Source organism: Lingula anatina, chromosome 2 (assembly GCF_051362555.1).
Source record: "Lingula anatina isolate TDL-2025a chromosome 2, LinAna3.0, whole genome shotgun sequence".
NCBI lineage: Eukaryota > Metazoa > Brachiopoda > Lingulata > Lingulida > Lingulidae > Lingula > Lingula anatina.
The window spans coordinates 48,178,819-48,189,654 of NC_141768.1; the positions used below are offsets into that span (position 1 = coordinate 48,178,819).

The following is a 10,836-nucleotide window of genomic DNA, read 5'->3' on the forward strand; positions in this document are numbered from 1 at the left end:
TTTAATTGCCAGAAAAATTTACCAAACAGACTGCATTGCCTACTGAAGCTGTATTTTAGTCCCATGCTTCTTTCCTGTAAGTTTGAGAACAGTGAGTGACATGATTTTCCTTAAATGATCATCATGGGAGCAGTGCCCAAAATAGGGGTTTCTTCAAATTTGGATGCAATATTACATAATGCTTAACAGCATAATAACCATCAATTTTTAATAATAAAATATTAGTATCATGGATATTCAGAAAATGTGACTAGCAAAGGTCTTCAGGACCATGGAACTTCAAAGTCACATCTTGAAAATGTCAAAATGTAAACAAGACAGCACTTTTCTGAAATGGGTTTATTTCCATTTTTAACACTTTTTTAACATAAAACAAAATAAACATAATTTACAGTTTACTGCCATTTTTATATGATCAACTAAAAAAATTGATGAGATGGGAAAAATATCAATAGAACAGTGTTAAATGTCCAATTTCCTCCATTCTGAGATTCTGAACATAGTGGATGATTGAATCTGACAAACTGCAATGATATGTGTTTATTTCCATTTTTGACACTTCATTACACAATACACGATAACATTTTTACATAATCAACTGACAATGTTGTAAAGATGCAGGAAATGTCAAACAAACACTTTTACGTATCTTATTAGTTCAATAATGAGACTATTAACATGCCTAAGAATTGAATCTGAGGAAATGTGAAAAAAAAAAAGCATAACTTCTAAAATAATGGCCCGATTATGCTGATTTTCATACTCAACCTATGTTTTAGTAAGATTGACCATTAGCGAGTACAATGACAATTGGCCTATCTGTTTTTCTTATATTGCAGTGTTGCATATATGCTGAAAAAAATGAAAAAAAAGCATAACTTCCCTAAAAATGACCCGATCATGCTGATTTTCGAACTTGACTGGCGTATTATGAATATTCATCAGTTCTGTAACTTTCAAGCCAAAAGGTAAAACGGTTTTCCACTTAACGTGTTTACGGAGTTGCATATATGCTGAAAAAAGTGGAAAAAAAGCATAACTTCCCTAAAAATGACCCAATCATGCTGATTTTCGAACTTGACCGGCTTATTATAAATATTCATCAGTTCTGTAACTTTCAAGCCAAAAGGTAAAACGGTTTTCCATTTATCGTGTTTACGGTGTTGCATATATGCTGAAAAAAGTGAAAAACAAGGCAGCAAAGCTGTCAAATGTACAGACAAAAAACAGAAAATAAAGATGCAAAAAAGGTCATTTTGTCAATTTTGATGCAATAATAAATAATGCTTATAATAGCACTGTCAGTCAACACTGAATTTTAATCTTGCACAACAGGTAACATGGTCAATAACAGGAGCAGACCCAGAGATATTTTCTGACAGTATTACAAAGTATCTATGTTGATCCATCCTCCATTTTGATGGTCTTCCAACAGAAAAAAATAGATACCAGTCAATATAAACTTAATAACCTGACTGTCTTCCGGAAGACCCAGAGGATGGTCTCAATCCACCCCTTCAATAAGATTACAGTTTCAGGACCATGAGAGTTCAAATTCACATTATGAAAGTCTCAATATTTGAAAAATGATGACAGTGCATAAAATAATATAACATAATGTTTAAAGACATAAAAAACAATACAACTGCTTATGTAGAAATACAGAAAATGTGCAGAGCCCCAGGCAGATGAGAGTTAAAAGTCACAAATGCAAGTGTTTGAGAAAAAATTATAAAGGAAAACAATAAAACTAGAAAAGCACTTTGAGAGTGCAGACCTCTGCCAAGGCAGCAATTGTTGATTATTATTGATAATTGATTGATTATTGATCCAGACCACCACCAAAAATTAATCATTGTCCTCTTTGGCCCACTTCCGACAGTTCCTGAAAATTTCTGCAAAATCGGTCCATAACTTTTTTGTGTTATGTGGATGACAGACAAACAGGGGTGAAAATATAACCTCCTTGGCAGAGCTTGAGGTAAATATAATTCCAATGAAGATGCTATTCAAACTTTTAATCTTCCAGTTTGATATATATATATATATATATATATATATATATATATATATATATATATATATATATATATATATATATATATATATATATATATATATATATATATTTAAAACTTATTTGCAATATTAAACAAAATTTACCTGCATAATTATCACTGCTTCCTTATTATTAATCTAGCAGAGAGCTTTACCTATGGGAGTTTACAGGGAAATATCAACAAGTGTGCTTTACGTAATCTCATTTAATGGCCTATTAAAGCAAATGACTTTATAACTCTGAAATTAATCTAGTGATACCCAAGGGTAATTTACAGACTGACCCACTCAAAGGTCTTCAGGCCCATAAGTCACACCTTAAGAAAAGCACAAAACCATAATGCCCAAAATAGGAGACTACCAATCTTGATGCAATAATACATTATGTTTAACTGCACAGTCAACATCAACTTATGCACAACAGGTCACACAGACGAAAGTAAAAGCATAAGGCTCCAGGCCCATCAGAGTTCAAGTTTATACTTAGAAAGTGCCAGAATGAGAAAAATGAAAATTTCACAAAAAATGCATAAATACAATAAACATGATAATCCAATAGAGCTGGTTTTCTCATGAGCTGAAGGCCAATCCTAAAAATCGTACTTGTAAGTTTAAAATTATAATAAGTGGCGCAGTTTTCTTTTCATAATGTTTGCAGTAGCAGTGCAAAAAGATTGTTGTCAATTTTGATGTAACATTACATAATAAATTAGAGAATAATTATCACCAATTTTTGTTTATTGAATATAAATAGGATGGACATGTAGAAAATATGATTACCATTTGGCTTCATGTCCATGGGAGCTCCGAGTCCCACAATGAATATGCCAAAAAGATAATGAATATTACACTAAAATGTATAACTTCCAGAAAAAGAAGCCAATTAGACTGTTTTTCTAACTCAGGCTGCATTTTAGTCCTGTGTTTCTTTTTTGAAAGTTTGACAGTCATAAGTAACACGGTTTTCCCATAATGGTCATCAAGGCAGCAGCACCAAAAATTGTGTTTTCTTCTATTTTGATGCAACATTACATAATGCTTAACAGCATAATGACCATCGATTTTTAATAATAAAATATAAGTGTCATGAATTTTCACAAAATGTGACTAGCATGGGTCTTCAAGCCCGTGGAGGTTCTAAGTCACGCCTTGGAAATGCCAATATGTGAAAAATTAAATTTTCACAAAAAACTGTTTAATTGCCAGAAAAATTTACCAAACAGACTGCATTGCCTACTGAAGCTGTATTTTAGTCCCATGTTTCTTTCCTGTAAGTTTGAGAACAGTAAGTGACATGATTTTCCTTAAATGGTCATCATGGGAGCAGTGCCCAAAATAGGGGTTTCTTCAAATTTTGATGGAATATTACATAATGTTTTACAGCATAATGACCATCAATTTGTAATTATAAAATATTAGTATCATGGTTATTCAGAAAATGTGACAAGCAAAAGTCTTCAGGCCCATAGAACTTCAAAGTCACATATTGAAAATGCCAAAATGTAAACAAGACAGCACTTTTCTGAAATGGGTTTATTTCCATTTTTAACACTTTTTTAACATAAAACAAAATAAACATTTTACTGCCATTTTTTATATGACCAATGAAGAAAATTGATGAGATGGGAAAAGTATCAATAGAACAGTGTTAAATGTCCAACTTCCTCCATTCTGAGATTCTGAACATAGTGGATGAATGCATCTGACAAACTGCAATGATATGAGTTTATTTCCATTTTTGACACTTTATTACACAATACATGATAACAAGTTTACCATTATTTTTAAAAAATCAACTAACAATGTTGTAAAGATGCAGGAAATGTCAAACAAACACTTTTACGTATCTTATTAGTTCAATAATGAGACTGTTAACATGCCTAAGAATTGAATGTGAGGAAATGTGAAAAAACAGCATAACTTCTAAAATAATGGACTGATTATGCTGCTTTTCAAACTCAACCTGCGTTTTAGTAAGATTGGCCCCTCCTGTGAGTATAATGACAATTGGCCAATCTGTTTTTCTTATATTGTGTTATCAGTGTTGCATATATACTGAAAAAAGTGAAAAAACAGCATAAATTCAATATAAGTGACCCGATCGTGCTGATTTTCAAACTTGACCTGCGTATTATGAATATTTATCAGTTCTGTAAGTTTCAAGCCAAAAGGTAAAATGGTTTTCCACTTATCGTGTTATCGGTGCTGCACATATGCTGAAAAAAGAGAAAAAATAGCCTAAATTCACTAAAAATGACCCAATCACGCTGATTTTCGAATTTGATCTCCGTATTATGTATATTCATCAGTTCTGTAAGTTTCAAGCCAAAAGGTAAAATGGTTTTCCACTTATCGTGTTATCGGTGCTGCATATATGCTGAAAAAAGTGAAAAAACAGCATAAATTCCATATAAGTGACCCGATCATGCTGATTTTCGAACTCGACCTGCGTATGATGAATATTCATCAGTTCTGTAAGTTTCAAACAAAAAGAAAAAACAGTTTTCCACTTATCGTGTTATTGGTAAAAGTGCACGGCGACGGCGACGACGGCAACGATGGCGACGGTGACGACAGACGCAGATGACGGCTATATGTACAGACACATCTGTGTCTGTACATAAAAAAGCATAACTTCCCTAAAAATGACCCGATCATGCTGATTTTCGAACTTGACCTGCGTATAATAAATATTCATCAGTTCTGTAAGTTTCAAACCAAAAGGTAAAACGGTTTTCCACTTATCGTGTTTACGGTTAAAGTGCACGCCAATGGCGACGGCGACGGCGACAGCGATGGCGACGACAGACGCAGATGACGGCTATATGTACAGACACATCTGTGTCTGTACATAAAAACATGATTCACTTTAGTTACACTATATCTCCAAACAAAAAAATTATCTAAATTTTCTAGCATTGTGCATTATAAGCATAGACTAGTCATCATGTACATTTACAATGATACTGACTCAAACAGTTTACATATAAAAACAATGCAGAGTCAAACAACACTTACTATCTCCAGCCGACACTTGGATCACAAACTTAGCACAATAACGCAGTTTGTAGCACTTGTAGTCCAGCATGAAGGGTGGGCGCGTCCAGTGGTAGTTGATATACAGTCCATTCGTACTGGTGTGAATGGACTGCGGGAGGCCATATTTGGTGCCATTGGTGACCGTGATGTTGGCAATAAGGGGGCCAGACCTGGTGTTGCCTTCCCTGAATACCATGTAACCAGTGACAAACTCTTCGGTGTCCATTTCCAGAAAATCCACAGTCAGGACTTGGTCATGCCGGGCATTGAATAGCTGAAAGTGACCAGGAAACAATTATATCAATAGAACTACAATTATTATATGCCATTATGTATTGTAACAACTGAAGTTCCTGTGAATTCAATATTTAGAGTTTAGATAACACTTTTTAAACACATGTAACTGTCTACTACAATACAAAATTTCTGTCGTTAAGTAAGATATGTGTATTCATTAAATTATTTTTTTCTTTCAACTCACCAGCCCACATGGAGGACTCAAGTATGGATGGCCACCAATGACCATTGGATAACTAGGGTCTGTCAAAGTGGGTCGGCTGCAAAATGCCAGCCTCTCCTCGTCATAGACATAATTACGGATATCTGCCACTTCCACAAATGCACCATCCCCAAAATTGTGGTGAAGGTCAGAGTTTATTATGTGAACTTTCCCAATATGTGTGTGGGCTGTTATCCCATGACCTAAAAGATAGTGAATAACACTGATCATTAGCTTTGTTATGTAAGTCAAAACAAAGTGAGCATAATAGTAGATTTAAATTTTATATATAAAAATGAAACTAAAAATGGTACAATCAAATTTAAGTTAATCGTAAGGTAGGTGAAAGGTCATTTTCAAGGTCACAGTAAATTGCCAGTATATGACTTCCTATTCAAGTTCAATAGTAACTATGGACCTATCTCTGCCAGGTTTGGAGTTAAAAGAGAAAGAAATTAGCAGAGTTCAGTTCATGATTATAAGTAGATCAAAAGTCAATTTCAAGGTCACACTTAGATTGTCAGTATATGACTTCCTATTCAATTTCAATAGTAACTATGGACCTATCTCTGCCAGTTTTGGAGATAAAAGGGAAGCAAAATTTGCAAAGTTCAGTTCATGGTGAAAAATAGGTCAAAGGTCAATTTCAAGGTCACAGTAAGATTGCCAGTATATGACTTTCTATTCAAGTTCAATAGTATCTATGGACCTATCTCTGCCAGTTTTGCAGATAATAGGGACTAAATGTTATAATTTTGGAGTTACCATAATGTGCCATAAATTTCCTACAGAAAAAATTAATTAAAATAAAGAAAAGGTCATTTTGGTCAAAATTTTTGGAATGGGAGGTGCTCTGAAGTTCCAGGTGTTCAAATTTCATGAAATATAATGTCATTTTTGACCACAAGTTGTCTGCTTTGCCAACCTTATGTATTATTTTTCCGGAGTTCAAAATTTATTATCCATTACCATACTGCACATTTTGCTTTCACCACCAATATGTATTTTTTGATACAGCGTAACTTTAGAGATAAAAGGGAAGCAAAATTTGCAAAGTTCAGTTCATAGTGAAAAGTAGGTCAAAGGTCAATTTTAAGGTCACATTTAGATTGCCAGTATATGACTTCCTTTTCAAGTTCAATAGTAACTATGGACCTATCTCTGCCAGTTTTGGAGATAAAAGGGAAGCAAAATTTGCAAAATTCAGTTCATGGTGAAAAGTAGGTCAAAGGTCAATTTAAAGGTCACATTTAGATTGCCAGTATATGACTTCCTTTTCAAGTTCAATAGTAACTATGGACCTATCTCTGCCAGTTTTGGAGATAAAAGGGAAGCAAAATTTGCAAAGTTCAGTTCATGGTGAAAAGTAGGTCAAAGGTCAATTTCAAGGTCACAGTAAGATTGCCACTATATGACTTCCTATTCAACTTCAATAGTAACTATGGACCTATCTCTGCCAGTTTTGGAGATATAAGGGACTAAATGTTATAATTTTGGAGTTACCATAATGTGCCATAAATTTCCTACAGAAAAGATTAATTAAAATAAAGAAAACATCATTTTGGTCAAAATTCTTAAAATAGGAGGTGCTCTGAAGTTCCAGAAGTTCAAATTTGATGAAATAATGTCATTTTTGACCACAAGTTGTCTGCTTTGCCAAGCCTCATGTATTATTTTTCCAGAGTTCAAAATTTATTATCCATTACCATACTGCACATTTTGCTTTCACCACCAATATGTACTTTTTGATACAGCATAACTTGAAAACCGTATGGAATACAAAAAAACGGAGACCACCTCCAGTGTTGGGCTTTACATGCTCTACAAAATGCAAAAAAGAATGGGTCTCTAGCATTAACGGTTCCCAAATTAGAGACAGTTTTCAGTTTCGGTACTTTATGGCTGCTACTCCCGTGAAAATGCACCGATTGACCCCAAATTCACGGAGATGAAAGATGACCCGAAGGGTAACACTTTCCAATAATATTATTGGTTAAGTCTGCGTGGTGTCTGAATAACAGGGCAAAAAAAATTTTTTTCGTAAAAAATTTCTTTTTTTTGAAAATTTTGGCCCGTTTGACCTTGAAATAAAGGTCAAAGGTCAAATCCAAGGGCATATTTGAAATCTACACATATGACTTTTGGAAAGCTGTCTGTAGAAATTTTTCCCATAACTCCTTCCTTAGGGTAGATAATTAGCATTTAATTTTGCCATTTTTAGACAAGGGTGCATTGCAATGAGTGCCACACCTAGACCCCAATACCGACAAAGCCCAAATTTTACGTGGAATGAGTTGAGATTATAGGTGACCTAAATCCAAGAGATGGGTACAGGGGCCCTTACTGTCTAGGAGGAGAAGCGGTAACGGTGACTTGGCGGCGGAGCCACAGGAGCCGGCGGAGCTGCAGGAGCCGGCGGAGCCGCAGGAGCCGGCGGAGCCGCAGGAGCCGGCGGAACATACGGGTCGGGACTAAAACCATGGGTACCGCCAGCGCCTACGCTGGTGGTACAATAATACTGTGCCTCTAATATATATTTATCATCATAGTGAGGGAAAATAAAAACCTTCTTGATAACATAAAAAATATGTTACAGTACTATTTATCAATACAAAATACTGATCATTATTAGATGTTTTCTAACTCAAATAAAATGTTCAGATTATTAATGAAAATACCACTACATAATTTCAAGTTATATAAAAAGTTTTATTCATTTAAGAAAACTGAACACTACCTAGCTATGACAAATATTTCTTGTACAATACCATACCTCTATTTTCATACACGTTACTGTCGTGGACAATGACTGGAGTTTCACAATAGGAAAAATTTGTCCCATGGTGAGCATTCCAGCGGAGATTCACATTTTTCAAGATAGGTACAAATGGACTGGCTGCAAGGGCTGACCTGGGGAAGCCGTCCCTGTCCCTGCCAGCAAACTGAATGTCCACGTATTCTAATACGGAGGCTGATACATTGTAGCGTTGATTGTAGTCCACTATTCTCCTTCTGGTTGAGTTGTATAGCTCAATGCCTTGCCAGTGATCCGTGGCAAAGTCTGAGGCCAGTTTATCTTCACAACGGAGTCCCACTGTGTCTTGATGAGCTAAAACCAAGATACATGTTAGGATGTATTAGAGAATTGAAATGAGGCTTTACTGGTCTAAAACCAAGATGTCAGAGGGTTTAATTGCATTAAATATAATGCTTTAATTATATGGTAAAGGTAATGAAGGAGCCAGGTTAGGGTTTCCTGCAAACAAAAAGTTTGTTTTACAATGAATACCTATTACTCAAATATCAGTCATAGAACTGATTTTCACCTCTTTTACGTGTTTTTGTAAATATATGCACATAACTGTCATTGACGTAAACATAATTTTGAATGGGAGATGAGAGCAAATTTACTTCTTTCTTTATTTTTTGTTTGTTTGAACTTGGTCGACCAGTTAACCTAGCTGTAAATAACCTTACCACATATAGTTCTCCCAATTTTAATGTCAGTGTTTCCTGGGCAGTCAAAAATACTTCTTTCATATCCATAGCAGGCAGGCAGCTCATACATCATGGTCCACGTGTCATTGGTCCACAGTGTACTGTTAAAGGTGAAGTTTCCAGAGTTGTAGCCAAGCTGTCTACAGGCAACTTCAGCGTCTATCTGGGTCCAGCTGAAAAGTAAGTGTATATATAGCCAATTGAATGTTAATTTTCTGTAAATGTTTTTTTCTCTTTGGCAGCCATTAATTATCGTAGAAATTATAAGCACGTTTTAACCATTGTATAAACTATATGTTCGAATAAATAAAGAGCAATTATTATTAAGTTTTTTATCTTTTCTGTAACAAAACCAGAATGGTCTAAATGAAAGTGAAACTAGCTGAAAACCAAATATCGTATAGTTATAGTTTCCCTTCCTTTTCTTCGATAAGTCAGCGTAAGGTTGTTCTCTTCCCATGCCATAACCATTCTGTGCAGTATCTCGAATACCAAAGTATAGATAATATAACTTTTAAGAAACTAGATTTTAAATCATCGATGAATTCATTTAAATCACCCGGCTAACGCAGACTTGCTTGCTAGGCAATAGCGCATACCTTGTAGATGTCGCTCAAAACAAGATAGTCTAAATACCAGTCTACATGCAGTTATTAATCAAACCAAAAGAAACCACGTAGAGCAAATCAGGCGAGGAAAAGGAAAAATTTCATAAGGACATCAGCTGCCTTAGACTTTGAAATTGTCGTCCAATAACATTTTAATATTTACACAACCTCATACCCTAACGGCTCCGTGGTGTAGCGGTTATCACATCTGCCTAACACGCAGAAGGTCCCCGGTTCGATCCCGGGCGGAACCACTTTCTTTTTTTTTTAAGTATCTCAAGCTTTTATTTATTTTCTGCAACATACAAATAGCTTTATTCTGATCTAACTAGACTATAGACTTTAGTAGACACAGAAGATAACGAAAAATAATAAAGCCTTCAGTAGGCTTATTGAAAAGTAGGTATACTGTCAAGAACAGCAAGGCTGGTCAGGCTTCATGCTGACGGTTCCATAATTCTAGGAATCTAAATGATGATTAAAACATCTATTTGTATGTAGTGGATGTATCTGAAATTCGTCAAATAATGCATGTGATTCAATAATAACCCCAAATTCAAAAACAGACATAACGAAAACATTCTACCAAGACATTCACGTTTTGATCTTAATTCCCTGAAAATGAGAGGCAGACTTACTTTCTGTAGTTAGAGCAGACGTATCGCCATCTTCCTCTATGATACATCTGCACGCGACCCTCGAGGAACCTGCCCTCTTCTCCCTCTACCATGCGGATATCACTGGGCCAGCGAGAGAGGTCCGGGTTTCCCGAGCCGTCGTCATTTTCCTTGGTGAACACAATACGGTCCGTCGGGGTGCCCTAGACAAAAGAGGAATTTGATTTATTTTAATATTAATGTTCAAAGGTGATTTTCTTATTTTTTATCGTCAATTTGGCGTATTTCTTTCCATCTTTTTTTCTCTCTTTGTTTCAAATCAAACCTACGAAAAATCAAGCAGCCATAGCATAAGAGGTATCTTAAACGGGAGAAGCTTTTGAGCGGGACACTAATGCAAATAAGACCAGTAAAAATATACATGAAGCTGTTGAACAATTACATCCAGTTATATAATAACTGTAATTTCATTTGTATTTTAAAAATTGTTTGAGCTTTCTGTAACGAAACGATGTAC

The 10,836-nt window shown here is 35.2% G+C and overlaps 1 protein-coding gene and 1 non-coding gene across 2 annotated transcripts in view; one reads left to right on the top strand and one right to left on the bottom strand.

The window, feature by feature from the left end:
* Nucleotides 1–10,836, bottom strand: part of LOC106180235 (protein bark beetle) — a 28,513-nt gene that overhangs the window by 15,410 nt on the left and 2,267 nt on the right. The window contains exons 2-6 of the mRNA XM_013564166.2: nucleotides 10,341–10,522; nucleotides 9,074–9,267; nucleotides 8,370–8,705; nucleotides 5,579–5,799; nucleotides 5,077–5,371 (exon numbers count right to left, since the gene is read on the bottom strand). Coding sequence (XP_013419620.2) covers nucleotides 5,077–5,371; nucleotides 5,579–5,799; nucleotides 8,370–8,705; nucleotides 9,074–9,267; nucleotides 10,341–10,522 — 1,228 coding nt within the window. The remainder of the gene's footprint in view (nucleotides 1–5,076; nucleotides 5,372–5,578; nucleotides 5,800–8,369; nucleotides 8,706–9,073; nucleotides 9,268–10,340; nucleotides 10,523–10,836) is intronic.
* Trnav-aac (transfer RNA valine (anticodon AAC)) lies at nucleotides 9,884–9,956 on the top strand. The gene has a single exon. It is a non-coding gene; the product is annotated as a tRNA-Val (tRNA).